Below are 26,883 nucleotides of genomic sequence, written 5' to 3'. Positions count from 1 at the left end.
TTAATCCAACTCTCCTTGCTGAACTCAGATAACCCTCAGTCAGTTTATACAATTCTCTATAATATACTATGTACAAAAGGAAGCCGACACTACGAAGCAGTTAAAAACTTCTACCTTTAATGTATAATTCAGGTGCGTTGCCATTTTAAGGTTCCTAAGCATATCATTGCAGTTTAGTACAAAGTCTACAGCTGAGATGAATAATGCAGTGCATGTGGGATGAACTTTATAGCATCATGTGATTGTGACTTTGCCAAATTTAATTTAAAATTGTCAAAACGTGTGAAATAGAGTCTGTATGTGTGCGCTACATCCATTTAAAGTGAATGTACTCTCTTCTAGTTACAACAAAAAGTACTACACATCTCCTGAGCAGATTCTCTGGCGGTTACACATTCATGAGCTCCTGCACAGAGGACATGTTTGTTGTGGTGTCTGTGCAGGGCCCGATAAGATTCCCTCTGTGTTGCCTTGTTTTGGCCATGAGTCAGGGAGCTGCACTGGTGGAGCATAAATCAAACCTAACATGTCAAAACCCAACAGGTGTTCTACCCGCCACCAGCCAACTCACACAACCAAGAAACCACAGACCCCCCCCCCCCCCGCATCCTCCTGAACTCATATTTGAAGATTTTTTTTCCCTCTAGCTGGCAGCAGGGGAGGCGGCCTTCTCCGTGGCGTTATCAGCATCCTCAGGGGACTCTCCGGCGTCTGGGTCAACCTGCCCGAACTTTAGCATGTTGAGGACTTTGGCTTTGACATCCTCAAAGGTCTCCTTCACTCCCTTCTCCAGGAGATAACCCTCACTGTCGCCCTCCGGGTCCTCCAGAGCCATGGCTCCTTCCACGGCCGTCTGCAGGTACCGCAGGCTCACAAGCACTGACATCTGGCCGGAAAGAAGTGATGAAGATGCTGTAACAACTGAAGCTAAAAACTGTGTATTTGTCTCCAAATTAGATGATCAAATAGCTTCATGGGCGGCTTTAAAACAGTGTTAATCAGGTTATATCACACGTATATTAACAAATATATCATAAAAAATCTTCTGATCAAAAATAAGTTCAAAAACTCATTCATTCAAACTGTCATTAACCTGATAAACAGCTCTGATGGATTCTAACATGCACATGTTTTCACTTTGGCAGCTCCTGCACAGCGTCAGTTCACGACTGTGCAGTGGCTGCGTGTTTGTTTCTACTCTGCATGGACTGTGTGAACCTTTTCAGCCTCCGTTGTTGTGATGGACAATGATGATGATTCACACTGACCACAGAAAAAACAACATGATCATTACAGATAATTATGTTTCCTGCAGGACTGAGTAGATGAACATTTGAAATATTCACTTTTATTGCCTAATGGTTCAGGGCCTGACACACTGACAATATAAATATTGAATAAAACATAAATAATAATGTGCAGGTTTTTGCTTTTTCAAAAGTGAAACCTCAGGTCTCACCCCTCTGCCCACCCTAACAACTCTCATACAGACTCTTCCACATCACCAAACTTAACTACAGAGACTGTTCATTGTGACATAGTCAGTGCTGCACAACATCCATTCAGTTTTATCACATGCTTCCTCTTCCCTCTTCTGTTTGGGAACATGATTAAAAGCAGGTTTTAACTCTCCTGTCATCTGCCCCATCAGTGTGGACATGGCGAAATAACACCACATGAATCTGATATAGATTCTTTGATTAGCGGTGGAGAGAGTGTAACGCTGCTCTGTTAAACATGAGGATCCTATGAAGAGAATAAGCCTTCAATACAAAGTGCATATTTGATTAAAAGACAGAAATCAATGTGTGTTAGTGAATACTTCTGTTGTTTTGGTCATCGTGTGTGTGTTTGTGTGTGTGTGTGTGTGTGTGTGTGTGTGTGTGTGTGTGTGACTTTGGGAGAAACTTCCTCCCACACTGTGTCTGGTGCCTGGAGGAGCAAAAATCACAGAATTTTAAATATTCTGTTCAAAACAAAATCCCATTAATTGACGCTCTGTGCCTCAGATAAACACTGCATGTCCTCTGTTTGCAGAGTAACTGCAGCGTTGCTAAGGTTACCCACCTGTATGAAGATGACTGACAGCACGCCAGGACCAGTTGAGTTCATCAGACCCATGTAGTAGTCGATCAGAGCCTGCCTGCAGCCGCGGTTGTGCAGGTTGAGCTCCTCTGAGTGGTACTCGTAGTTGAAGTGGGCGCTGTTGTCAGTCAGGTGGTACTGCAGACAGGGCCGCGGGGAGGCTGGGTTACAGCAGCTGAAAGGAACCCCATCCAACAGGTACCGGCCGTCCACATTACTCCGGATACGACTGGAGACAGAGGAGGGAGGGGCAGGGAGGAACATTAAATAGAGAAGGAAATCAGAGATGGGTAAGAGGAGAGTGAAAGGAAGGAAGGAAGGAAGGAAGGAAGGAACAGAAGGTAGAAGGTACATTCATCTTCTGGGAGGTAAAGCACAGAAAATGTTGAATTCAGTCCAGTTAAAGGCCTGACTTTTAGTTATTAAAAGAAATGAGAAGTGCCTCTATACAAGTGTCATCATGTCATAACCTTTCTGTTTATTCATTCCTCTTTACTCACTTCTTCTTTGACCAACCTTTCCATCCATTTCAGCCATTCTCTTCAATAGTAAAGGCCAGAGCTATTCTTAATGCACTCTTCCTCTGCCCTCACATCACTCTTCTTCTTCCCGCATCCCTCCATCCTTCTTTTATAACATATTGTTTGACCTTTTTAGTGTGAAGTCTACTTATCTGTCACTCATCTATTTCCTCTGTTTCCTTTATATCTTCCCTGTAAACCCTTCATCATCTTCATTTCACGTCCCACATCTCATAATTTGCTCATCACTGCACTGTAATTGACTCACTCCTTGACGTCCTTGGAGGTGTAGTCCAGGTATCTGTTGTTGACCCACTGAACCTCAAACCAGTCCTTGAAGTTGCTGTTTCCACAACAGCGAAACTCCATCTGCAGACGGTCGATGGTCTCTTTCTGAAAGCAGCGGCCTGGCACGTCTGTGTCCTTGTAGAAACGAATGCCATTCCTCAGGCCCACCTGACAGTGGGGAGAGAAAAGCGAAGTGTTGGGGGGGGTATCTGATGTTTTCAATAATGGTGCCTCATGTCAAAAATGCAGCTGTTTTCACACTGAGATTTTCAGTCTGATTTGATCCCTGTTTGTATCAAATGATGTCGTTTTGTTAGTAAAATGTTTCCAGTGTTAATGAGTCAAATCTTAAAGATTTTAAAACTTTAATTTTGAAGGGTGTATTTAAAGATTTTAAAACAAGGAGGAGAGCTCCAATTTTTCAGAAAACGGCAGAAAATGGTTCACGCTTTCTGTTTTTTCAAATACTGACATAGTTTGTAAGATTTAATTTTAGTTTATTTTATTTTCTGTTTCCTGTTTTTACTGCTGTTCTGGAATAGAATAAAATGAAATCACGCTCTCCTCTCGAGCCCAAACTCTTTAAACTCTACAGTTGACCGACTCTTTCAACCAACTGTCTGCCAACCACAGAACCACACTGACCCCTATTCTACCCCCAGTCATTACCCCACCTAGTGACCCCACCTTCAGGGACTCCTCCAGGTGTCCCTGCAGGGCGTAGCTGAGCACCACAACAGCGAGCAGCAGACAACAGAGCAGCGCAGCTACCACAAACCAGACCAGCAGGAGAACCTTCCAACGGGGGAAACGACTTGCGTCCAGCGAATCCTGACACACACGACTGGCCACCCAGTTGGTGCCGATGGAGGCCAGGCCCACCATCATCAGGATGTTGGGCACCACGTGGATCTCTGTGTTGTCCATTACCTCAAGAAAGGAAGAGCAGAGTCAAAGATAAGAGCAGCAGCTAACTGCACGTCACATTGTCATTTCCTCTGCCCACTTTAGCAGGTAATAAATTCACTTAACCTTATTGAAGAGATTCAATTAGCTGCTGATGAGCTGGATGCAAAGGCTACTATGACAATATGATGAGACCTTTAATTCTTTGCCCTGGTTATAACAAAATCAGCCTTGAATTGAAATTATTACAGGCTGAGTTTTCAAAAACCCTCCAGCTGTGAAGCTCCATCAGAAATGTCCCCACCTACTCGCGTCCCTGCAGCCATGTGTGGCTGAAATCGACTCTAAGACAAATGATCTCTGTCTCTGGATGATCTTTGAGAAGGAATGACTTCTGCTTCGTGAACAATAATCAGTTTTGTAGATGATCTGTACAAAAAGTGAAGTGTGGAGCAAATTTTCTAAATGAGATGATGTGATTCAACAAGGATTATGTTCTTGTGAATCATTCTGTTAGACCCTTTTCTTTTCTTTTCTTTTACTCATTTCAATCATCTCTGAGCCAACTCAGTAACACTTTGCTACACAAATGAGAAGCTAGAAAATCTGATTGTCTCATTGGAGATCAATAAATGTCTAAAGTCAGGCATTCATGGCCTGCAGCTTCCTGTGCAGCCCACTGGATACCAATGCTTCCAACCCATCCAGGTCAATCAGTGATCTATTAAGTCAAATGACTAGTTGGCTTAAACAATACACCAATCTTGTAAAGGTCATGACCTTTACCTGCTGGTCATGTTACCAATATTCAATACACGTTGAACAATGATGACTTTGAGAAAAAAAAAAGAAAAATAGATTTTTATCTACATCTTCCAGCCACATGATTTAACACTGAGTGAGTGTCACTGTGTGTGTGTGTGTGTGTGTGTGTGTGTGTTTACACTGGTGTTCTGAGTGGTGTGTGTTTGTATTTGTGGATTAACCTGCAGAGCAAACTTGAAATAAAAGCCACTGATAAGCAACAGCACAGCAACCAAAACTCTGAGCAGATAAACCAGTGATGCTGTAACTTTGACTGAAATCATGCCAGTGTTTCCAGACTTCAGCCCCACTTGGCCTAACAGTCTTTAAGTTCACACTGCATGTGTGTGTGTGTGTGTGTGTGTTTCCCCCCTCTCTACCTCGGCCCTACGGAGCAGCTCTGTCTTAAGGTAAACCCCGAGACAAAAGATGAAGGACCCGCACATCACTGCCAGCCAGGACAGCAGCCACAGGCCCTGGGCGAGACGCACCCGCCTCTGCTGGGTGAACTTCATCTTCAGCAGCATCTTCAACAGCTCGCTGCCGTACACCACTCAACACAGGGACGGGAGGAACGAGTCAGAGGAGGGGGGCAGGAGAGAGGAAGAAGGAGTTCAGTCAATTTTGGTAAAAAATGGAGTCGATCCAGAGGTGACCAGCTGCATGTAAAAACAGAAGGTGGTCAATCCAGGCCTTGCACTTGTCGATTGGTGAGTTATTAGCAGGTTGAGCTCATCTAAGTTGTTCCAGGTGGAGAGGATAAGCAGGTAGATCCCTCAGATGGTAAAGGACACAGTCGACCTCAGAGGATAATGCAAACGCTTTCACTTGGATGCTGAAATTCTCCCAAGAAGATTCTTTCTAATCCAGTTCAGTGTCGTTGAACCTTGGGAAAATGTGAGAACCGCTGAAACTGCTGATTAATGACGTATGGAGAAAGAGAGATTCCTTTTCCCGGAGATGACAGACAAATTCCCCTCAAGTTAACTGGTCACTCCACCGAAGCCCCCCTTCAAGCTGAAACCAACGGGTTCTTCCTCTCGACGTGATGTTGTCTTTTGATGGCGCCCCTCTGGGTAATGCATGTGCGGCCCCCCCACTAAACCGCTGTGCCCATGGTTGGAGGACACAGAGACTGGCCAAAGTCGAGAGTTTGGAGCTGTAATCCCCCGAACAGAGTCCCTTGGATCCTATTAAAGTCCAGGGGCCAATGGGAAAGCAGGCCAGTGTCTGATCAGCAAACTTATTCTGATAGACATGTAGTAACCTAGGGGAGGGCCTGATGGACTATTATGACAGGTGCACTTACCTGAAACCCATCAGCACAGACTGGAGCAATGTGGATGCCTCAGAGAGACAGAGAAAGTATCATGACTGCTAACTGAGGCGAGGAACATCATGAGATCTGAGAGCGTGGAGCTAAAACCAGGTTCCTGTTCCTGTTGGCATTACTTGATGTTTGTAAAATTAGCCAGAGATATCATGTGTAGATAGAGGAACAAGGTCTGAGCCTGTTGAAACAGGCCCAAAATATCAGCCTTTACTTCAAACACTAGCAAAATGTCACAGCTGGCCTTTAATGAACTCTCTGCTTGCACTATTTCAACACCTAGTTTTAACCTAAACACAAAGAACTAATCACTTTACAAACTTCAACCCAACTTCATTCAAACTAAAGTTCTTTGTGTCAAGTTAAAAAAACCTACAACACAACGTTGCATCAGAAATGAGGGAACACTTCATGTGTACCTGTGGTTTGGTTTAAGTCTTGACAACAGCACATTTAAGGATTTCTCCTTTAACACATCCTCTCATCATATTCATGTCTGAGTGAATACTCTGTGAAAATTATCCCCAAAATGATCTCAGGGATTTTGCAGAGGCTGGTTCATGCAAAGTGAAAGTAAAACAGTGGAGGGGAGAGTTATGTTTGTATGGGATTATGAATGCGGTGCAGTGGGGAGGGAGGCTGGTGGGGTTGGATCAGTAGGATTAAACTGTTATTATAAGTATTTATGACAGCTTGAGTCAGAGCCACAGTCAGGCTGAGGCCAGTCTCACGCTACCACACCTAACAGAACAACACTCAACGCACAATTCAAGAAATGATCCTTTAATGTTCTTTTACAACATTAATCACATCTACAATATTTAAATAATGAGATTTACATTTAAATAGTGAGACTGGTTGAGACATTTGATCATACTGACACAATAAACAGACTTGTTTGACCCTCTAGTGGCAGAGGAGGAAATTTTGGTCAGTCGTTGTCTCCATCTACCAGCAGAATCATCGGCCATCTCAGAATGAAATTTGGTATCGATATTCAAGCCTCCAGGAGATAATTCCTACTGAATTAGGAGATCCCAGACATTTAATTCTTGCACACAGAGAACAAATGTCTGTTTTTTGTCCAGTTAATGGTGTATTGGGGCTTTGAGAAAGGTAACACTGTCTTCATGATGTTTGTTTTATAAAAAGAAAGAATATTCACGATGTTTGACAAGAAGACAGAGAACAAGAAATAACGAATAATGAAAAGTCGTCTGTCATCTGAAGTGTTGCATTAATTTAATAGTATTATTTTAGTAGAGTATAGTAGAGTATTTTTACTGGTGGAACTGCTGCAATGACACAGGGGAGGTTATACAGAGTGAAATAAGGTTAATATGTTGCTGTTAAACATGATCTAATCTACTAATAACAACTTTGAATCTTAACTGTACATTTTTGTTCTGCCTTTCAAAGCAGCTTAAAACATCTAACCTGAGTATCATATTTCAAAAAGGGAGGGCCAGTGTATTTTATGTATCATATATACACATACACAGATAAAATAAACATTTATACACATGTAGAGTAATATTCAATTTTATATTTTTTTGCTCACTTAAATTTACATTTCTCATAAAGCAGTTAATAATTCTAAAATGGTAACTTCATGTCAGTTTATATCGTAGTTTTCTAATCTGTAACTAATCTGCTTCCTAAAGTTCAAGAGTTATTCTTCACAAAAATCCAGTAAAACCACTAAAACTGAAGAATGCTAAGGAAACCAATGAAGTGTGTGAAGAGAGAGTCTCTCAACACTGTTCAGCATTTGAAAAGACTTCATCACTCTTTTTCCTCCTCTCTTTTTTCTCATTCACAAATCATGTCTTTAATTAAATGAACTGATAACACAGCCATCTAACATATGATCACAACTAGAAAGGAGCCACCCTGATGAGAGGTTGGTTACTGAATACTCCTGTGTACTGACCTCAGATCTGTTATTCTTATTGAATGTACACAATTACAGAGGTTTCATTTTAATTCTAATAAGATTAACTGTAGCTGGTCAGCTCACCACTGAATGAAGAGCTGTTTCTATTAATGTCAGTGTCTTGTATCAAAGATAATAGTGGATGTGCTTTTCATTTCATCTTCTGCAGCAGAGGCTGTTTAACACAGAAACCATGTTCTGATGCTCACTGCATATCACAGATAACTATGTGATTCACATGCTCTCAGTCAATTTGGGAGAAAATGACAAAGTTAAAGGGAACAGAGAGTAAATGACACAAATCTCACTTAAACAAAGACATTTATAAATCATACTGTTAAAGCAGGTATTATAATAAAATGTATCCTATTGCTGCATGTTCATTTTTTTTATATTTTGTCATTTAATTGCTGCATTGTAGGTTTGATTTATGCCGTTGCTGCAAGAATATTAGTTTTTTGTTTCGGTGGAAATATTGGTCTGTTTACCTCCAGTTTTGACAATTTTCAAGTTTCAGAATTACACAAAACTCGTTATTCTCCTGTATGGATTCAGGTTAATCAAAGACTAAATGGGGATCATATACAAGCCAAAACAACAAGGACGACAAAAAACACAAAAACAATCTCTCTCTTTCAAAATATTTGAAACATCAGTGAAATATATGAATAAATATATGTTTCAGTGCAATAGGATGAGAATTCAGATTCATCCTGCTGTATTGTTGGATGAAATTTTCACTCTGCCTGTTTCCTCCGCTCCTCCCACCCACCCCTGCCCAACCTGTGGCTCTGTCCCTCCACCCGCCTCCTTATGCGCCTGCAGCTGCTGCATGAACTCATCCAGGATCTGCTGGGCTGACAGGGACGTCACATCCACAACGTCCTGCTTCAGAAGTGTTACCTGTACTGCTGCCTTCCCACCCCAGCTGTCCCCACCCACATGGGCCTGCTGGAGGTTTGAAGGGGTGTCAGTGTGGTTCGCACCCAGGGGAGGCTGCTGCTGGGGATAGAGAGGTTGTGGTCTGGCAGCATAGCCGGCAGCCATTTTCTTATAGATAGCAGTGCTGATGTCAGCTACAGAGAAAGGTGGGCTGTGGCTCGACTCGTGCTGATTTGAGAGACAGGCTTCAGTTCCTGTTGTTGGCAGCTCCTGTTTGAACGGCATGAAAGCTGTGACCCTCTGTGGACCTGTGGATTTTGTCGAGCAATCATGTGCTGCTTCTTCCATTTTAGGAGCGTGGGATTGGCCGTCCCCTTGTGGAGAGGAGGCAGGATGGCTGACGGGAGCAGTGGGGGCTGTCAGGAGCTTCTGTACAGCTTCAGCTGAGTCAAAGTGCTTCTCCAACAAATCCTTTATCAAACATGGTACCTGAGGTTGAGACACCAAACACAGACATTAAGTCTGATTTCAATCTATGCAAAACAAACAGAAGAAAGATCTTTTTGTGGATTTCTGAATGTTTTCTATAATGAAAAATAATAAAACTGTTTGGAAATACTTATTTAACTATTGTGTCATTTCAGGGGAGGAGTGCAATTTCCAGTTCAACACTGGACACAAGTCACATGGATGGAAATGCTGTCCTGCACACATGGTTGCTCTCAGTAGGTTTGCAGTATTTTGCAGATTAACTATATGTAAAGTGCTGCTGTTGCATTTTAACTTTTGTTAAACTTTTGTCAAGTTCACAGTACAAGAGAAACTGTTTGACTCCTATTAAAATGTTTCTGCCACAGAAGATTGACAGTGATTTCCCCATAAATTATAAAAACACTACGGGATACAATAAAAATATCATAGGAAACATGAGGTACGTAATGTTTCCTTAAAGCAGATCTATTCTGCTGGCAAACACATTTAAACTTTTGTAAGTTCAGGCTATTTTAAAAACTGACAGATACTCAATATCAAAGGACCACAAGTAAAAAAATGTGACCAGTACATCTATATTTTTGACTGAGCTCTTTGGTTTTCCAGTGCAGCACCAGAAAACTGCACAATCCAATGGAGCAGCAGATCATAGGAGACACAGTGTCTGACTTTGACCCACATGACACTTGGGCCTTTGGGCTTGTGTCCAATAGGCACATTCAATAATTCATCCATGCTCCCACACATGAGCAGATCGTTCTGGAAGCACAAACATTGATTTCATAGTGACTCCTTTATTATCCTGACTGTGATAATGCTCTCACTGGGGGCAGCAGTGCAGCAGCAGATTTTAACGCTTGTTCAACTGCAAACATACCTGCATTCGTGAAAACAGAGACACAGAGTGATGGAGTTTCATAATATTAAATTCTGTAATGACCCACCTACAAAATAACTAAAGACTGATCCACCCCAATGATTTATCTTATAAAAATGTAATCTCTCTGTGTTGACATCTACTGTATGTTGAAGTGTGCATGGATGTCCAGGAGATGGCACCGTGCTCACATTGATGTTCTCCAGGGCAGCGATGGTCCTGTGGGCGTCCTCCAGCTCTGAGCTCAGCTGGGACACTCGATTTAGCAAGTACTTCCTCTCACTGCTCAGGCTCTCTGACTGCACACACATACACACACACACACACACACACACACACACACACACACACACACACACACACACACACACACACACACACACATAACAAGACAGAGACATAGAATAAGTTGACATTTGCATAAAAAGAGCTTGTGGGTTGTGAATGCAGTGAGTCAGGTACAAGATAAGATCCTCTTTTATCATTTTGCCTGTGGCTGCCCCATCCTTATCACCGTATAGTTTTCTCACCGCTATGTGAAGGTGTTCACCCAGCAGGTTATTGGCCTGCTTCGTTCCAGTGTGGGTCTCCAGAAGGCTGTAACAACAAGACACCCATAAAACTCTGGATTATTTGAATGAAATGCCATAAGACTTATAATTTCTCTACCTTCCACTCTACACTCTCTGCATGGTCTTTATGTAGAGATAAGTACAGTTGTTTGTCAGGACAAGTGGTAATCACAGACTCTCCTAATGAATATGTAACAGCTGACACCAAATGGCAGCCCAGTGTGAGGTGACCATTCACTCCAGTTGCTCCAGTTGGTTGTAGAATGTGTGGTATGTGCCTGGTGGGCTGCAGCTGTCGTTTGGTGATAAATACAGACCTGACGAGACCCAGGTCACAACAAGGCTCTGACTGGTGAGTGTGAAGGGAAAGGACAGATGCCTCGACTCCCCCTGTCTCTGTCAGGTGGTGAAAATGGGTCACAGCAGAACCAAAACACCCACAGAAATGCAGGAGGGGAAACGTGTGGCCTGTGCTGTTCATCCAGTACATTCCATGGATCAATGAATCTATGGAGCCTGTTATGTAAAGCCATTGATCACTAGTGGCTGTGGAGTCATTCTGTGGATAATGACCTCACATATGAGGTGTGATATCTATCATGTATTACATCATACTACACGTGGTAAAAATGTTTTTCTGTCCCATGTAATGTTGCTCCATCATACATGTTGACATTTTTCTTCAGACCTTTTATATTTGTCCTTGACGTGGCTGAGCTCGTCTCTGCTCCTTTGCAGCTCTGCCTCCAGGCTCTCGATGCAAACCACCGTCTGCAGCAAGTTCTGGTGAAGATCTGAATTCTCCTCCTGCAGCGCCCTGAACACAGAGGGATATAGGTTTATATTAATATATTACATAAATATATAATAGGCCCAAAACCAATGGCCAGACAGCTTTTATTTTATTTTAAGATACACCTTTTCTTGGCGCCACATTTTAGGGGTTAGGCAAAATGATATAAACAGCTCATGAAAAAGGGCTTTGACTCTCACACAAACACTACAAACACTATAAAGACTACAAAGATGGCTGCTACATATGCCAGCATAATGATAGAGGACTGACAATCAGCACTTAAGCATGGTGTTTGGTTTTTTTTCAAACAAAGAAATTATAAGTTACATTAGAGGAACCGTTTGGAAAACTGCATGGACATGTGCATTATGTTTTACATATGGGAGGTGACAAATTATATTCTTGGTATGAAACAAGATTTAGTGGTTTGAATGTTAAAGAGCTTTTAGAGATTGTTATATAAATAAGTTCCATAACTCTTCACCTCTTCCTGTCGAAACAGGAGCAGAGGGAGAGAGGGTGTTCATTAATGTGATCAATAACCACTGACCCATCACAAGACAGACAGACAGCGCAGAATGAGACAGACAGAAATGTATGAAAAGCTGTGCTGCAAACAGAAAGTATAAAAGACTCTTACTGGAGATGGTCAGCGTCACACAGTGTGTCCTAGAAAAAGAATGAGAGAGAGATAATACTCAGAGATACAGGAGACGAGTGAAGCTGACTTTTCATGCAGTGGAGTCTGTGAGTATTTGGACAGTTTTGTTGTGGTTCTCCAGGATGTTGAAATGAAAATGAAACAATGACTTTCAGCTTTAATTTCCCAGTGTTTACAACCACATTCTGTGGACTGTATAAAAGGTCCTTAAAGAGTAAAATGTGCAACTAGTCTTCGTTACGAATCCAATACGATTGTGAACGCTCCCTAATCAGTGGGCAGGACGGGGTCCAGAGAACGGAAAACAAATCACTGTCCAGATACAACAGACTGTAGTTAGTTAAAGATGCAAAGTGGAGCTTTCCAACAAAGCCATTTAAAGGAACATAGCATAACACTAATTGACTAAAAGTTGCTGATTTGAGTCTGTAAAATCTGCAGAGACACAGTCTGAGCATCATTAGCAGGTCAGGACTGATTCCAGGTGAAAACGCACAGATACATAAAGATCAATAACCAGTAAGAATAAGGCCATTATATCCATCTATCCATTTATTTTTTTATACACATTTATTACTGTTTAGTGCTGTGGGAGCTGGAGCCCGGCCCAGAATGCACTGCTGAGGGAGGACAGACTGAATAAACTATTGAGTCATGGCAGAGCTGAGCCCGGAAATGGTCTACAGGAATCGATCGGTTCTGTGAAGCTTTCCCTTTTGCATGCATGTTATTATATGTGTGTGTGTGTATGTGTGTGTATTTGTTTGATTTCACTGAACAGCCTCGTCCCTACACAGCAACATGGAAAAAGGGAATGTTATGTAATGTTGTGTGTGTTTATCAGAACAAAAGTGTGAGTCTGAGCAGGTTGTTACATAAGAACAACGTGATCCCAGCTCTTATTCAACCAACTCACTCTCACAGTCTGCATAGTGCTGGCTGCTAGTGTGAGAGAGTGTGTCTCAGTGGATGTATGATGTGTGCTGTTGACTCGCAGCCTACATACGTGATTCATACAACATACAGTAGCTCAGGGCAGCACTTTGAAAACAAAGAATTACACCATTTAAACTGATAAATCAGGTAGTTTCAAAGAGAGTTTCCCCTAAAAGCACAGGACTGTTATCTGCTGCATTGCTGGAGAATGACTCAGCTTTCAATGCGTAGTTTGACACTTCCCACACAGCCTGTGACTCAGCTGCACTGCCTCTGCAGGAGAAGAGCAACATTCTTTCTCATGCTCATCCTGTTCTTTCTATGCAGTGATAATGTCCCTTCATTGCAGAGCCATGTCTGTAGAAGGTCGATTACTGACTCATTTTATAATTAGACTCAAAATTGTCTATTTTAAATGGTTATAACACAGTTTGACTCATGTCTTTCTCATAATGCCTGTTTGAGGACCATTTGTGTTGATGTATTAAAATATATCACCAGTGGATACCAGATAATTCCTGTGACTTATTTTCCTTAAGGGTGGTGAATAGTTCAACCAAAAGCAAACCAAATGTCTCCTGACTTTTCTAAACTGAAATAAGGTATGTGCAATGTATCAGTGACATTTCATTTTTATTTTCACGACCTGAGGCCTGAAACTGTCTTTTCTGTAGAATAGTATTTAACACCATCAAAAAGAGCAAAACACTATGAAAGAAAACTCACCCTGAATTGTTTCATGTGCCCCACATGTTGCAAATGGTGTCGTCCACTCTGCTCTGAACTGTGACTGGTGGCTGTGGAGGCTGTGTCTCTGGCCTTGGATGAATCCGATTTTGTGGACGAGGACTCAGATCCGAGGCCCGCTCCTGCCCCCTGGGCTGAGGATGGAGGGGAGCTGGTGGGTCCTCGGTGCCCAGAGCCTGGGTGCACCTGCTGAGGCGGGTGCTGGTGGAAGTGCTGGGTGTGTGGACTGTGGGAGGCAGTCGGCTGCTGTTTGCGGTGGTGGCGTTGTTTGGGTTGGCTGGGTTCAGGACTGGTGCTGGTGCCATCAGTGAGGTGAGGGCCACATCTGCCATACCTGTCTGCAGACACAGAGCCTCCGGTGGGTGACGGCCTCCTGTCTTTATGGCTGCCTCCATGGTGAGTACTGTGGCTGGCAGAGTGAGGGTGGTGATGAGGCGGGGGGCTACCAAGGTGGTTTCTAGCTGCATATGAGATCAGTTTGTCAGGATTGGAGCAGTCTGACTGTTTCCGAGAGCTGCTGCGAGCTGCTGTCTCTTGTCTGCTCTGCTGTTTCAGGTGCTGCTCTCTTTCCTCTCCTGAGCTCTCTCTGTGCTTTTTGGGTGGGAGCTGAGGTTTCACAGGGCTAGGTGTTTTGGGGGCTGGGACAGGTGTCTTCCCATTTTTATTTTTGTTCACACCCAAGATAGTAAGGGCTGATGGACTTATAACCTGTTTTGTTATCTCATCTAGAAAGGCTGAGAACTGCAACTTTCCCTGCACAAAATTTGACCTGGCTTGCTCAATCTCAGCTTGAGTGATCCCTTTCCCTTTCCGTCCACTCGGATCTTGCTCTTTGGAAACCCTGGGCGACAGCACCTCCATCGACTTAGCTTTGCGAATGTCAGTATGAGGCTCCTTGTTCTTGAGGATCCCTTTGCCGGGCAGCTGGCTGGAGGACACTGCTCTCTTGGGGCCCCTGGAGACCCCTAGCAGAATGTTCTCCTCGCTAAAAGCCAAGCTTCGGTTCAAACTAGCTGTTTTATACAAAGGCCCATAGTTCATGTGTGGTACCCTGGATTTTTCTCCACCAAGATCACTTTCATTACCCTGCAGGAGGCCTTCTTCACTTCTGCTGTGACCGCGGTCAAGTGAAGAAAAACCTCGCTTTCCCCTCTGCTGTGAGTTTGCATGTATCTCACTACAAACACTGCCGTCTTTGCCATGTTTCACTGTGGCAAGGACAATGGGGTCAATGCTGTCGTCTTCCCGAAAACCTCTGCGTGCATCTGAGATGTTGGAACAAGACAGGGAGTGCTGTGGCCGCCCAGCATGATGAAGAGAGAAGGGATCATTTGCACTCGCCTCTGTGTACCAGGAGGAAGAAGAGGAGGAAGAGGATGAAGAAAGTGAAGAGGAGGAGGCCCTGGAGAGAGTCACAGGAGTGCGGTGGTTGTAAAGTATGTCATCCTCTTCGCTGGGGTGAAAATGCTGTGTTTGATGATGATAGTGGGCGTCATGGTGAGGGCTATCATGGAGAAAGTGACCGTGGTGGTGGTGGCGTGGGGGTCCACGGCTGTCATCTGTATTTCTGTCTGCATCATCAAACATTGTGTATCTACAACAAAGGCGTAAAAAGGAAAAAGGGGCAAAAGAAAACTCAGCAACAACTTTAATGATGTATCTGCACCAGTGCACATATAGAGCTGCACTATATAAAAGGTAATTGTGCACACGAAGAACTTATAACCACGAACAGCATCTGCACATTTAAGTCTGAGGGATCGATTAGAAAAAGCAGATGACTGCGTTCAGTTTGTTTTATTACAATGGCAAATTTAAGGACGTTTTTAAAATAAATCAAGCACACTAGAATGTGCCATCCTACCTGTGTGAGTGAGGGTCTTGGTGATGGTGATGCTGAAGGTGATGATGGTGGTGGTGCTGTTTCCGTGGCTTGATCTCGTCCATAGCAGAGGGGCTGTGAACAGGCTTAAAGAACTTCTCCATCACCTGTCTCTTCCCTGGTGGTAGGCTGTGGATGCCGTCCTGGTGGGGCTGGCTGTACAAAGGGCGCTGATGGTGGTCCGTGTTGGTACGTAGCTGTTTCCTCTAATCCTCTGCTTTTTTTTCTGACAATATTTGTCTGTACAAAGCTACAACTTATCTGTTGGTGTCAGCTGCAGAGATCGACCACACGATAACCTCCACCTGTGTACAGCCATTCTGACCACAAAAAAAACAAAACACAGAATGTGTTCTAAGCTAGGTGATATATTCAGTCCTCAAAACATCTGCTCACAATAGTCTCTACTGAAGATAATTCTCCAAGTGTTTCAGGACGTATCCAGCTGTGTATCTACCTATGACTAAGTTTGTCTCCCTCAGCGTCTGGCAGCAGAATAATGGAATCACGGCTCATGAGCAGGAATGTATGAATTCCTGGATGGTGGTTTGATTTTGCATCACGCCTGATGTAACAGCTGGGTGCTCACTGAACCAGCTGAAAGAGCAGGACCTCTGTCCTCAGAGAGGAGACGATCGAACTGAGCCCGTGGGACAGGATCTATAACGCTGTTCATTCACTGATGTAACCTGCAAAAGTGGGGTTTGCTCGTATGTTTGTGCTGCCTCTCTCTTCAGCTTGTCTGTGTCTACATCTTATTATTTTGTGTTATATTTTTGTGTTTACTTTGTTTTCACCAGTATTGCTGGTACAGCCAGAGCTACTGAACTGCCCACAGTTGCCCCATTGATAAGAGTTTCCTGCAACCATTCAGCCAAGGCCGTAATTACATTTACTAAGGGTGAGCGATATGACAATATAGTCTACTGTTGGGATGATATGCATTTGTTATATCCTTCTGTTTTTAATGTGGCAGCTATCCGCTTTAATATCTTAGGTTGTACTGAATAATTATTGGCAATATTGTAAATCAGTGAGTAAGACTTACTAAATTAGTCATTTGGACTTTTCTAAATGTTTTTGATCAATGTATAGCACTTTGATCTGTCAGGTATTTAATTAGCTGGACCAGCCAAATTACTCTTCTCTGTCAGATTATTTCAATAATATACAATTTATTTTCCAGAAAAAAAAAAATCTTTATTGTCATCAATATTGATATACGGTCACAGAGGTTTGACATGGACGTCCACTCTATTTCCATAAACTTCCTAATTCTAATTACAGTTTATTACACAACCTCAAAGACACAGAGTTAGCTCACTCTATGCAGATTGAGAACAAACCTTCATAATAACTTTGATTAGCAGGGACTTCACAGAGGTTGGGGGGGTTATCACATGAAAGGGTCCATGCTCTGCTCCCAGTGTCTCTGACCACTTCCTGTCTGACACCCATGACAGGGATCAATGCACTGAGGCTGGGGGGCTGAAACCCCTGCAGAGGACAACTCCCCAACAGGGCGCCGCTGATCGACGAGCTACCACTCAGTAGTTGCATAAGGGAGGTTGCCCAGACTTGTTCAGGTTACTGTGCTCAGAGCTGAGAAACAGCGAGGCGGGTTTCACGTCCTGCTTCATACGTGACAGAGGGCGTGTGTTCCCCCTGCCGGTGACCAGAAGAACCATCCTTACCTCTAACGCTGGTACTTTTCCACTGTCACAGCAACACGCTTCGTGGCCCTGGGTCATTCTGGGTGATTCTGGATGATTCTGGGTGATTCTAGTTTCATCACGTACATTCTTCAGCCAACTCCAACACGGTATTATTATCTCTTAAGTCCATGTTGGACGGGACATTGAGCCTACAGTACCATTATAGTACCGTTATGAATGCTTGTACAAAAAGAGTCTGTAGCTACGTGATACATATGTGACATATTTGTTGAATAAACCACTGAAAGCACCGGGACAGAGCTAGAGGAGATGAGTTGGCGGTTTCCTATTGTTCCTCAATCACAAACAGCAGATCATTGCAGTAAAGGGGGAAGGAGATCCGGCCAGTCGACCATATTCCAGTTTGATCCGGTTTGTAGGACCGTGTTACACACAAGCAAATATTCATCCGCGCAGCCATTCCTGTGACGTCAAGTGTCCTGGCCGTCGGTCCGTTGGCGCAGAGGGAGGACTGTGTGTTTTCACTCTAAACGACTCCACTGTCCGTGTTCCCGATAAACAGATACACCGATAGAGACCAGCAGTCCCAACGAGATCACACATTCCTCTCTCCTTTGTCTCATTAAGCCATTTCATAGAAGAACAGGATTTCACATATTAATACTGTGTTTAGGATTACCTTAGTTACAATTTACCTTCACATTTTTTATTAATTTGTCAACCTTAATGTTCCGAAATCGACTCTAAAGCTACAATCAACATATATAAGTATATTTGTCGTTTGAAAGCCGGACTACTTTGTCGTCGGATGAATATCTGCTCTTGCCGTAGTCGAATCACCCAAACAGTATAAATTGAGCCAGTGACGCCGTTCGTCCCTACACTGCATCGATACCGTCTCGGCGTGTCGCGAAGCGTCGCAGGTCAAACCGATCTTGTTTTTCTTCCTTTTGCTACTTCGAGGTTTAGTCGTTACGGATGAAGATATGTCGATTTGCTCTTCCTTGTTTTGTTTTTGTCAAATGTTTGAATTTAGCGCATTTCGATGAGTATCAGTGAGCGTTAGGCTCAGCCTTGAGGGCAAATACTGCTTTATTGTGAAGATACGAATTGTAGATTCGAATGTCATTTTCAGCAAGACTCTTTGTCATCAAGCTTTTTGACTAATTTATACGTTTCATCGCACTGAAAATTAGCCTCGATCGAAACCAAACCATTGTTTTTTTTTGACGGTTAGCTACCGAGCTAAGGGCAGCCTAAGTGAGCCAAATATAGACCAATGTTAGTGCCAACATTGTCAGGACGGTGCACTTAAACGTTTACCTTGTTACTCGGGCAAGTTGAAATAATGCTTTAATTGTTGTCAACATAATCGGTTAACGTTATGTCTTTTATAAACAATCTAATCCAGGTCAGCGATTCTAATGTTCGTATGTGGCTCAAGATGGGAGCCGTGACGTAGCCGCTAAAAATGTTTGCTATTGGTTGATTCGAATAACGCCCTTGCGTGGCCGACATTATTTTCCGTGTCGTGACGTGTCTAGACGGAGACGGAAAGGGAGTGGTCAGGATTTCTCAAAGCGCGAAGCAGGCAGCGGCCCCACGGCAGCACCGAGCGACCGCAAGTATTCCAGCTCAATAACCGACTGAATATGAGAAAGAGCCTTTTAATAACGAAATGGCAGTTAAAGTGTGCACTTTTAAAGCAGTGAGCTTATCAGTTTGAAATTAAGCAGACGGAGAAGCGATACGCTGACTAATGTCAAGGCGAGTCAACTGACCTCGTCATAAAGCTGTGCCAGGAATAGAAAGTTAAATGTTACTGAAGCCAGTTAATAGAAGTGAACTAGACTGCCTTCTGAAGATTCATCATGACAGCGGCTAAGCTGTGAATATCTAGAGACCTAATGTGAGAGGCAGGCAAGTTGTATTTAAATTATTTAAAACCTGCGTCATATCTAATTTCATTAGATAACTTCAGAACTTAAGCAACAGTCTGAGACTAAACGGAGCCTAAAGAAGACGACAAATGATGAAAACTGATTCTGTTTAACCAACAAAGGAAATTAGCTTATATCTGAAAACCAAAGAAGCAATCGAAACAATTTCTTTTGTAGATGTTTAAAATCGTAGATGAGGCACTGGCCTCAGTCTCTTCAGCTAATGCCATTGTTTGAGCAACTATAGTGAAATGCAGCCAACTTAATTTTTTTTTTTTTTCAATTTCTCGAGTTGCACTTGAATGAATTTTTTTTTTTTTTCTTTCCTATTTTATCTTTCAAGTTTGTCTTAGAAGTAATGTTTGAACCATCTAAGAAGGCATCAAAGCTTATATTACCAGAGCTCTAATTGTAGCTCGAGGAATCACAGGCTGAGATCATTCTGTACGGACTTTGTTTTCATTTCATTTTTTTTTTTTTTTTATTGATTAGAGAAGACAGAAGATTTATTTTTTTCTTGGGGGGGGTGGGGGCATGGACTGAGTTATCGATGGGAGTAATGGACTTAGTTATTGTGAGGAAGAATGGACTTAGTTATTAGAGGAAGACGGGACGGGACCAGCGTGGAGCGAGGCCATGGGACACGGGGAGGACCAGAGTGGAGCCAGGCAGGACAGGACCAGAGGGCGTAGAGGACCAGAGTGGAGCCAGGCAGGACAGGACCAGAGGGCATGGAGGGAAGAGCAGAGGGGGCCCGAGAGAGCAGGAAGCAGCAGCTGTCGGCGAGTGTACACCAGAGGGAGCCAGAGGCGCAGGGCAGGGTAGCGGCACAGAGTGGCCATCACTGAAGCAGCAGCAGTTCCAGAGCAAACCAGCCAGAGATGAGGGTGGGAGAGGGCGCACAAGTATCTTCTAGCTTCACAAGTTGAAAGCAAGGCGTGGTTTGTATATTGGGTAGAGGTATCTCTGTAACATTCTCTGGAATTTAGTTTTTTAACAACTTTCTAGAAAAAACTGTTGTAGAACACAATTTCTCGCACAGCTCTCTCTTCCTCTTTTCAGGCAATCCGTGTAAATCGTTTTGTACCGGGGTCACCCCTCCTGTTGTGCGCTGACATGAGTGTGGTGGTGTCTGCTGTGATGAATGCCTTGATAGTGTGCTGGCGAGAGGAACATCTTATCGGACTTCTCGACCCCTGCAATCAGAAGTAGTTCCCCCAGCCGGAGAGAGGCAGTCCCTTGTTGTTCGATAGGTCTTCCCCAGAGAAGCTTTCAGCATTGGAGTGTGAGAGTGGATGGTCTCCTGTTCGGCCAATTGATGCTTGTATACAGCAACCCTTCAGTGCTTCAGCAGCAGCGCCTCATTGGTACAGATCAGCTACATCTACCTCTTAACCCAGCAGTGAGTTAATGCATGAAATGTACATGTGGGTGTAACTATCCTGTACATAACTCATCATTGCCTATGCTGTATAGTATACAGTGGTTTTTTTTTTTTTTTTGTTTTGTTTTTTGTTTTTTTTCCATCCCAAAAATTCGTATTGAAATAATAGTACTTGACCCTAGCTGGTAAAGATTTTTGGGTTAGGGGGAGGGGGGTATTTAAAACGTGTTTCGAGTTCTTCTTTTCACAGGCCTGGCCCCCTAAAGCTGATCATCGAAAGAATCCCCCTGCGCTAGCTGCTCGGTACAAGTTGAGCTCATCTTATTTACTATAGTGCTTTGGATCGGGATCACGTGCATCCACTGCAGTTTAAAGCGATGTAGGAAGGTATTTGGTATTCAATAAATCCAATAGATTTATTTATTCTATTTGGAACGTGTTGTAAATGGGGGTTTCCATGCACATCCTTTGGGTAATGGGAGGGGGGGTTGTGGGGCCTTAATCAGTCTCTTCCTAGACTTCACAGCTCCATGTTACCCAACGCAAAATGGCTTGACTAGGAAACATCCAGGTGCACCCAACAAGATTCAAGTGGACACTTTGCTTCGCAGGATAGCAACCTCAAAACTAGTCTCCTGATGTAGCAAGGAGTTCTGTTTTCCTCGAAGTGCGGTAACAAGTCTCTTTATTAGAAGTCATTGTAATTCTGTACAGGCTTCAAGTTGCTTTGTGGGGTTGGGAGGGGGCTGTGTATTTGTGACTCTTGCAGATTAAGTTATATCGCCCGCCCATCAAATCTGAATTCAAGTCCACGTCTACAGTTCATAAGGAAGGAATCCCTCGCGTTCAGGCCTGCGGTATTTAAATGCTTCTTCTGGAAAATGGCTTCCATTTTTGAATTGTGTTCATAGTCAAACAGTTGTGTCCTTACTTAAGGCAGTTGTACTTCTGATTACTGTAATGCAGTGATTGTCTTGTAGTTGTGTACTGCTTCATTGTATTTGGGGAAGGGTATTGTGGGGAGAGAGGCTTTTTCCTTTGCATTTTTTCAGTGTGCTGTGTCCTGTGCGCTTTCCAATACCCGAGACCATCAGGAATTCTCCTAACTCATTGTATGTACAAGTTTCCTTGCGCATCGAGCATCACGTAAGGTCACTAAATGTGTTCACATTACTCTTTAACATTCATTGTCTGGCTAGATACCTCCATTGCAATTCCTTTGCAATTAGTTACTATGCCTTGTATTGACAATACAATGAGTGAACTATCTGTAAAGGATTTTTCTTATTGCATAATAAATGCATAGCTTGTTGTGATTGAATACAGTTTTGGTATGCATTTGTTCTTTTTTGGGGCTTGTGTGGGGGAGCTTTTTCTTGTGCTTTTTCAGGTATGACAAAAGCTTGGAGCTTTGTAGAGCACGGATGTGACCTGGGCTCGAATGACATCCTTTTCAAAGTGGAAATTGAAGGCAGATAAGTTGAATCCATCAAATATTGATGTTGGAAAGGAGAAAATTTTCAACCCTAGAGGGGTCACTTATCTTGACTGGGCTCAATTGCCCTCATTGTCCTTGAAATGAAAGCAACTTGCTATACTTACTGTAGAAATAGCACTGCTGTGCTTTCTTAACAAGATTCTCTTGTGATAACGGGAAGATTTGATGGACCTTCATTGATTCTGACGTTATCTGCAGTAAAGCATTTGGGTAAGGATAACAATAGTCAGTTCTACGATACTGTGAGGGGAGGGCGTGGGTGTGTTTCTTGTCTGCCTCTCTGATCTTACAGAAGTCCAAAGGAAGAATGCAGTCTACCTAGGACAACACAGGAATCATCCTGCCTTTTTGAAGTCAACCAACATGCAGTTTGAGCAAATGGAGTCAGGTTCTTGTTTTTGATGAATACAGATTGGAACAGTTAGCCCTCAGCTGCTAGCCCTTGTGCAACTGTGCAGGTGGCAGGTTGGTCACATTAAATTACTTGGAATCGCGCAACTGTGCGAGGTTTTCAAAATTTAAGTGGCTGAGGAAAGCTGTGCATGGTGCAGCTTTAATTTGGTCTGAAATGCAGCGCAAATGTGCTGCAGTAGTTTCTATTGTGCATTGGTTTGGTTGGGTGTATCCCTACACTTCTCTTCACAGAAACCAGAGTGCAAGACTGGTTCAAGCACGAGTGAAGTCCTTAAACCTGGAGCATGTAGTAAGATGCTGGCTTAACTTGATAAAATAAACTTCTGCAATGTTGTAGTTGGAATAAAATGACATCTTGGAACTGGCTTTATGTTAACCTCAAATCATCAGTAACAATAATGCTTTACTAGCATATTCCTCTTTGGCCACGGGGCCCTATTGCTTTGCATCCTAAACCATAAGATGAGTAGAACTCGAATCTTTGAGTATTGTGTGGTGGGTGTGTTGTGTAGATCACTCTTTGTTTCAGATCATTCTCGTCTGTCCACTCCGATCTCGCCTGCCTCTGAATGCAAAGCCATCTGTGGAAGCTGTCAGCGAATATGAGTGTGGCCCCTGAATGAAGTACCAACCCCCTGTGCGCTTGAGCTTAAATCTGAACCCTTGACGTCCTTCGCAGAAGCCCCGCTCTCTGTGTTTGTGTGTGTGCCTTTTTTTCTTTTCCCTTTGGTTTCTCAGGTCAAATTGCCTAAAAAAATTGTCTATTTGTCATCTGGGATGGCCTAACCTGTGATGGAACACTGAGAATCCAGTCACATTAAGATCAAGAGCTGCAAGCTTGTCTCGCTAATACTGCATCACTTCAGTCTCATGGGTGCTAAGTTAAGTAATTTCGGTTCCCTTGATTTTTCTTTAACATACCATGGCTTAAATGTGTAACTCAACATTTTGCATGCACATCAGCTCTGCATAACATTTTATTCGTAATACACAACATAATGTTCATGAAGTCGTTGTCAAACATTGCAGCAGTATTCGATTAGGGGTTTTCTTGGGGGGGGGGGCAACACTTCTCTCTCTTCCTTTCAGATTTCTCGTTCAGCTTAACTTGCTACTGAGCCAGGCGGCTTAAACCTCTGCGGGGAATCATGGGATGTCTTGGTACAGCCCGCTCTAGGGTACAGTCTTTATTACTTTGAAGAATTGAGCATCACTAAGGAAGAATAGCTGTGACAAGCTGCTATGCCATTTGTGGTAAACAATAACCTTATTGACGTACTCTGTCATATTGGATAAGTATTGGTGTTTCAGTGTTGGGCTTATGTGGGAGGGGGGTGGGGAGGCTTAAATTGTGTGTCTTCTTTCCATTACAGCCGTAAACTTGGCAAGAAAGCGTTCAGTTCGTTTGACCCGTGAGTCCTGCTGAATTGCAAAGGGAAAACGGCTTTGAGTGTCACCAGGGATGCTGGTATTGTGTTAATATGGATAAAAGGAAATCATGGAATCAGTCATACACCAATGCAGTGTCGTGGGGAATGCTGGGGATTGGGGAAACCAGTTGTCTCTTTCTTCTAGTTTCAGCCTCGTGACCAAGAGAAATCCCCATTTGGTGACAGGATAATAGAGCAGCCAGGTGTTTTAGGGGTTTTCTTTTCCTGGAGGAACAAACTCTTGGGTTTTGTTCCTCCAGGTTTTGCTTTTGCCCTTATTACAGCAACAACAAAAGCAAAAGACTCCGGTGGTGGCACTCCTGACTTTGTCGGGACAGGGTTCAATTCCCTGCGGTGTCTTGCTTTTTTCAGTATGCTGTGTGGGGAGGGGGGATAAGTTAAATATGAGTTTCATAACCAGTTTTAGACCTTCACAAACAGCTGTGGGACTAGCTGCAGGATGAAGTCAAATAGTCATAATGTGATCCCAGTCCACATATCACAGGCGTAAAAGCCCTGGTCAGTAACTTGCCAAAGCATTTGGCAAGAGGTAAAGATGTCTGACAGGCAGCTGAAATGCTTTACTTGCACTTAATACACATTTGCAAACACTTGTATGTTGTGTAACATACACAATAAGAGATAATAATTCATATAAAGAGGATTTAGTAAACTGAGTGCGGGGGGGGGGGGGGGGGGAGATGCATTTGTAGTTCTTGAAGCAAAGAATTGTCTGACTGTAAAAGATCATGTCTGAATTTCATTTACAAAGGTCTTCAATATTTCTTGGCTGCTATTTAATTATTGTGGGTCCAAAGTGTTTATTTTAGCATTATTTTGTACTCGGTTAATTCACCCTTCAGTTTTCTGCCACTAATTGCGCCCATGTCATATTAGATTATATTAAATGATGTTTGTGTTAACTGAAATTGTTATATACACCTTTTGAAGAACTTGTGAAAATGTGATTAATGTATCTTAACTTTTGTATATTTTCTATGATTAAAGTTTTAATGAGGTGAACACTGAAAAGGCTGATATTGTATTTGAAGCATTTAAGAATCAATTTTCAATGATGTTTGCACACATCATACAAATTTTATTCGCATAACTGAAATATGCAAGATACCTCTGAAGAGAATCCATTTGTTTTCCCTGTCAAACGCTTGGAGTGGTTAGGAGATGAAAACAGGTTGAGTACAGTATAGTGGTTTTATCAAATATATACGTAACATACTTGCAAAAACAAATTTAGCAGAACATGAATTTTGTTCAAGTAGGTGAAAAATGAAAGGAATAAAAACAAAGTTGTCGTCACAATCCCCAGAACAGCTTCCATGCACCTCTGTTAGACATGTCTGTGTCCTGTGACCCATCTGTATCTGTACAGTAAAACACTAAATAGCATTAGATGCAAACAAGATGTGAAACCAAAATACAAAAAACACTTATTTCCATATCTGTGTCTTGATGTACCAACAGTGTTGACTAACTGATCAAATGTCATACTGTTACTTTGCATCTTTCTGTTGACAATTACCGCTATATATTAATAAATGAATTGCAGTAGTAGTAGTTAGAATTCATGGAATCTGAAACTATATCAAAACATAATCATAGATGGTGATCATCTCAACACTGGCCCTTGGGGATACACAGAGGTGGACAAGGTACACAGCTTCATTACTTGAGTTATAGATCCTCCTGGTCAAGGTCAGTTAAAGTACTGGAGTACTTGCTTTTGGAAAATACTTAGAAGTATTCAAAAGTACATTTTTTTTCAATGCATTGTATCGATCCACAGTGGATTTACAGACTAATGACTAGAACCTGTAGAATTAAAAGCTCTTAAAATATCCTACAAAGCCAATAAACAATTGAATCAACAAAAGGAAAATGAACAACCATTGTCTTTTTTTTAGTCCGTGATTAAGTTTGGTTGTGGTTAACACTGCAAATGTTTAAAAAAAAGGATTTTTGCTTTATTTCTAAAACTTCAAGCATGGACTTCAGATGAGGCTGTGGTCTCTGGTAAAGAATCATCTGCCTCATCTTATCTAACGAAGCCATCGAGGGGACACTGCCGGGTTCAAACTGAGCTGCTGAATGACACTGGAGGAGTTGTTGTGATTGGTTTTTCTCCTGTGATGAACAGTGTATGGTCTAAAACATTTTTCAAAATAAAAGAAAATTAATTCCTCTGACTAAAATCTCTACTTCAAAGTAACAAATACTTTTTATAAATGTAGTGGAGTCAAAGGTACAATATTTGTCTTTTAAGTATAGTGCAGTAAAAGTCACAAGTTTCCAATAAAAATAATACTCAAGTAAAATGTACTGTATTACTGTCCAGCCATGGAGATAAATACTTGAGCTCCTACAGGTCTGATGTATGTGATAAATTTACCACAATCCTAAAGTGGAACACTGACTCCTTCATGTCACAACCAAAGAAGTTTTACTTTGACATGTCTGTCTGGAAACATCCATAGTCTGGTATGGCTCTGCAAATAGGCAACAGACAGTTCTGATCACTGGTCGGGTCACTTAGGCCTGTCCTGCTATGTAGAGGAATAACGAATATATTGGCTCAGTTTATAAGGTCAGGTTACAAGATGTAGGTCAGCTGAAGTCTCCTATACATTTTCATTTATGTAGGTGAAAACAAAGTTCAGTGAGGTTAACTCAACCCCTTTGTCCTCTTTGCCCATGTTTAGAGAAGATTCAATACAAAAGTTTCACTTAAACAATAACTCCCACGTTTCTGGTGATGATCCACTTTCATCTGCCCTTTGCTTTCTTCTGTTTGTCACGTTACTGTCTCCA

At 42.6% G+C, this 26,883-nt stretch overlaps 2 protein-coding genes across 2 annotated transcripts; both read right to left on the bottom strand.

Moving 5' to 3' along the window:
- Positions 1-96: 96 nt before the first annotated feature.
- On the bottom strand, positions 97-5,736 carry rom1b (retinal outer segment membrane protein 1b). Its single transcript, XM_071457671.1, has 5 exons — positions 4,985-5,736; positions 3,582-3,824; positions 2,875-3,062; positions 2,068-2,314; positions 97-886 (listed from the first exon to the last, which is right to left on the bottom strand). The coding sequence occupies exons 1-5, from the start codon at positions 5,129-5,131 to the stop codon at positions 644-646; spliced, it is 1,068 nt and encodes a 355-aa protein (XP_071313772.1). The 5' UTR covers positions 5,132-5,736; the 3' UTR covers positions 97-643.
- A 965-nt stretch (positions 5,737-6,701) lies between these two features.
- On the bottom strand, positions 6,702-25,083 carry LOC139605830 (uncharacterized). The gene is made up of 8 exons (XM_071457668.1): positions 17,410-25,083; positions 15,698-16,035; positions 13,813-15,427; positions 12,130-12,158; positions 11,382-11,510; positions 10,652-10,718; positions 10,313-10,420; positions 6,702-9,241 (listed from the first exon to the last, which is right to left on the bottom strand). The coding sequence occupies exons 2-8, from the start codon at positions 15,817-15,819 to the stop codon at positions 8,579-8,581; spliced, it is 2,733 nt and encodes a 910-aa protein (XP_071313769.1). The 5' UTR covers positions 15,820-16,035; positions 17,410-25,083; the 3' UTR covers positions 6,702-8,578.
- Positions 25,084-26,883: the final 1,800 nt, after the last annotated feature.

The sequence above is a fragment of the Trachinotus anak genome, unplaced genomic scaffold, assembly GCF_046630095.1.
Source record: "Trachinotus anak isolate AG129_WGS33_773 ecotype Australia unplaced genomic scaffold, CSIRO_AGI_Tana_v1 ptg000021l, whole genome shotgun sequence".
Taxonomy (NCBI): Eukaryota; Metazoa; Chordata; class Actinopteri; order Carangiformes; family Carangidae; genus Trachinotus; species Trachinotus anak.
This window is presented reverse-complemented; position numbering and strand designations above follow the sequence as displayed.